The 3,423-nt window shown below is 41.7% G+C and overlaps 1 protein-coding gene across 1 annotated transcript; it reads left to right on the top strand.

Moving 5' to 3' along the window:
* The first annotated feature begins 237 nt into the window (after window positions 1–237).
* On the top strand, window positions 238–1,653 carry LOC127543604 (protein FAM50A). Its single transcript, XM_051969822.1, has one exon. The coding sequence runs from the start codon at window positions 251–253 to the stop codon at window positions 1,331–1,333; it is 1,083 nt and encodes a 360-aa protein (XP_051825782.1). The 5' UTR covers window positions 238–250; the 3' UTR covers window positions 1,334–1,653.
* Window positions 1,654–3,423: the final 1,770 nt, after the last annotated feature.

Genomic DNA, 3,423 nt, shown 5'->3' with positions numbered 1-3,423 from the left:
CTGCCGCGTCCAGGTTGCTGCCGGGTCCAGGTTGCTGCCGGTCCAGGGTGCTGCCGCGTCCAGGGTGCTGCCTAGGCCAGATCGCTGCTGGGTCCAGATTGTTGTCGTATCCAGGTTTTGCCGCATCCAGGGTATTGCCGGGTCCAGGGTATCGCTAGGCCCAAATTATCGCTAGGCTCAGGGTATCGCGAGGCCCAGGGTACCGCCATCCGCCACTGCTAGGCCCAGGGTGCTGCTATTCGCCACCGCCATGGCCCAGTACAAGGGTGCCGCCAGTGAGGCGGGCCGGGCCATGCATCTGATGAAAAAACGGGAAAAGCAGCGGGAGCAAATGGAGCAGATGAAGCAGCGGATCACTGAGGAGAACATAATGAAATCAAACATTGACAAGAAATTCTCAGCTCATTATGATGCAGTAGAGGCTGAACTCAAGTCCAGTACTGTGGGTCTTGTAACCCTGAATGACATGAAAGCTAAGCAGGAAGCTCTGGTGAAGGAGCGAGAAAAGCAGCTGGCTAAAAAGGAACAATCTAAAGAACTTCAGCTAAAGCTTGAGAAACTTCGAGAAAAGGAACGCAAAAAGGAAGAGAAGCGGAAAATCTCTAACCTGTCCTTCACTTTGGATGATGAGGAGGAGCCTGAGGAAGAAGAGGAAGATGCAGATGAGGAAGATGTAGAATGGGAAAGCAATGCAGATGTGAACAAAAATAGACATGGTTCCTTTCTTCAAAGAGCTAACAGTCTACGTGGAGAAGCAATTCCTGCAAAGAAGAGAAAACTGGGGAAAAACCCAGATGTGGACACTAGTTTTCTTCCTGATCGTGACCGAGAGGAAGAAGAAAATAGGCTCCGAGAGGAACTTCGGCAGGAATGGGAGGCCAAGCAGGAGAAGATTAAGAGTGAAGAAATTGAAATCACCTTTAGTTACTGGGATGGTTCTGGACATCGAAGGACTGTAAAGATGAAGAAAAGGAACACTATACAACAGTTCCTTCAGAAGGCTTTGGAGATCCTGCGAAAAGACTTTAGTGAGCTGAGGTCAGCAGGAGTGGAACAACTGATGTACATCAAAGAGGATCTGATTATACCTCATCACCACAGCTTCTATGATTTCATCGTCACCAAAGCCAGAGGGAAGAGTGGCCCACTCTTTAATTTTGATGTCCATGATGATGTTCGCCTGCTCAGTGATGCCACAGTTGAGAAGGATGAGTCACATGCAGGAAAGGTGGTGCTGAGAAGTTGGTATGAGAAGAACAAGCACATCTTCCCAGCCAGCCGTTGGGAGCCCTATGACCCAGAGAAAAAATGGGATAAGTACACTATTAGATAAGCACCTATAAAAGATAGCATGTGATCTGTCACCTCTCCTGCATCCCTACAAACCCACTCCCTTTTTCTTAGGTGTGACAGAGAAAGTTAATAGTTCCTTCTAACCCTCCTTTCCTCCTCCATTGTGGGACTTCACCTTTCCCACTGGTTTTCTAAGTGTTTCTGGGTTCCCTAAGTCCTCTTGTTCACCTGGGAAGCTGACTTTGGGACTTGTACAGACTGGGTGGGGTTGTGGCAGAATTGGTCCCTGCATTTCTATTCCCTGATTCTATCGTTATTTACGTGTTTCTTGTTTTAAAATAAAGTTTTGTGGCAGAAAAATGTACTCTTGTTTTAAAGGATACACACGCGCGCTCACGCACACAAACACACACATAATACTGTACATGTATGATATGTGTGTATATATACATATATGTATTAATATAGTCCAAGGCTGGATTTAAAAAACAAAACTTAACAGAATGTTAGGTGAAAAGTACTGCACAAAAGCAACCTTGTTCCTTATTGTTGGTTGAAAACCCAGAGGCAATGGATGGCCTCAAACAGAATTTTGCTTAGGGACAATCTCAATACAAAAACAAAGGAATACCCTCAGAAGCTAGGTTAATTTCTGATAGCCAGCCACAGTAAAAAGCCTTAGGGCCAACAGTTAAGGTGGAGGGAGAGTTAAGTCACAGCAGGAGACAAGGCAGCTTTTTGCAAAAATGGAATCCTATTTTTATTTAATTTTTTGTTATTTTTGCAAAACAGCATTAGTCTTTATTGTTATTTACTTAACAGACTCTAGCTTAATTGCCATAGATTTGTCAGTTATATCACTTACATTGCTTTTCTTTATTCTTTTTTTTTTTTTTTAATGGAACCTCATCCTAGTCATTATCAAGAATCAAGCAGGCTCTGCCCACACTTTCCAAGAATCTGGAAGTAGTGTTGGATTCCAAGCATAAATCCCCAAATTAGACATTGTAGCTGGTAACATGGGCCAACTAAAGAAATGACCAAATACTAAAAAATATCTTTGGACTAAGAGATGTAAAAAAAAAAGGTAAACCCAGAAAACTAACCCTGTAATGCAGGAGAAACTGAGGCAAGAGAGAGATTAGAGAGCTTTAATATTTTATTAATGGGAGAGTAAGATTGACTGGACAAGACTCTCATTTGGAGTTATCCAGTCAGAGATAAGTATACTGGGACCAAGGAATCCATATTGGTCCCAGGGCTGGAGGACCCAAAGAATCCAGCGTCCAGCATACAGCTGCCAGCCGCCATTCTCCAGCAATGAATGGAGGAACCCCAACTTCTTAAATACCTTTTCTCTAAACAAAGGAAGGGGTAAGAAGTGAGGGAAAGCCTCTATCAGGATAGGGAGGCCATAAATCCTAGAAAACCCAAAGACAGGATGTCTGAATACAAAGAAGTAAAGATATTGTGGGCTATCTTGGAATATTTTAGAGGGATATTGTAAATTCTTGAGGACACAAAAGAGTCAGGAGATCTACTCTTTTTTATCTTGCTAATTTGTAATCTGAGAGCAAATAATCCTTAGTTTTACTGGGTCAGAGGGGGATTTACAACTAAAGAGATTGAAGAACAGTTAAGGAAACTGAGACAAGGGAAACTGAGTCAGGACAGTTAAAGAGAACTGTGGCATAACAACCCCACAACAGGACAGGAAAATGTCCAAGCCTTAAGAACTATAATAGAATCAGGGGAGGAAAGATAGAAAATAGAATTACTATGAGAAGAAAATAGCAAGAGCCAAAGTTTTTTTTTCCTTAAGTAGGAAACTTAAGAAAGGAGGTTCTTTAGAATCATGAGCAACATAAAACATTAAAATACTGAAAAAGATAGTGAAAAAAAAAAAGGAAATTGTAAGGAATATAATAGTCAGAATTTACCATGAGAACCAGTCAGGGAGAGATAATCTAAGCATTGTGAGATTTATCTGAAAGTCATGACAAAACCAAAACAATTTGAAGAATAAATGATAACTGACTAGATCTTAGAGGGCAAAAAGATCAGTAGAAATTAATCCATAAATTATTTCCTAAAGCAAACCCAAAAATAACCATCAAGAACATCATAGTA

This window comes from Antechinus flavipes, chromosome 1, assembly GCF_016432865.1.
Source record: "Antechinus flavipes isolate AdamAnt ecotype Samford, QLD, Australia chromosome 1, AdamAnt_v2, whole genome shotgun sequence".
In the NCBI taxonomy this organism is placed as follows: domain Eukaryota; kingdom Metazoa; phylum Chordata; class Mammalia; order Dasyuromorphia; family Dasyuridae; genus Antechinus; species Antechinus flavipes.
Note: the sequence above shows the minus strand (reverse complement) of the source record. Positions and strands in the feature narration are given on the sequence as shown.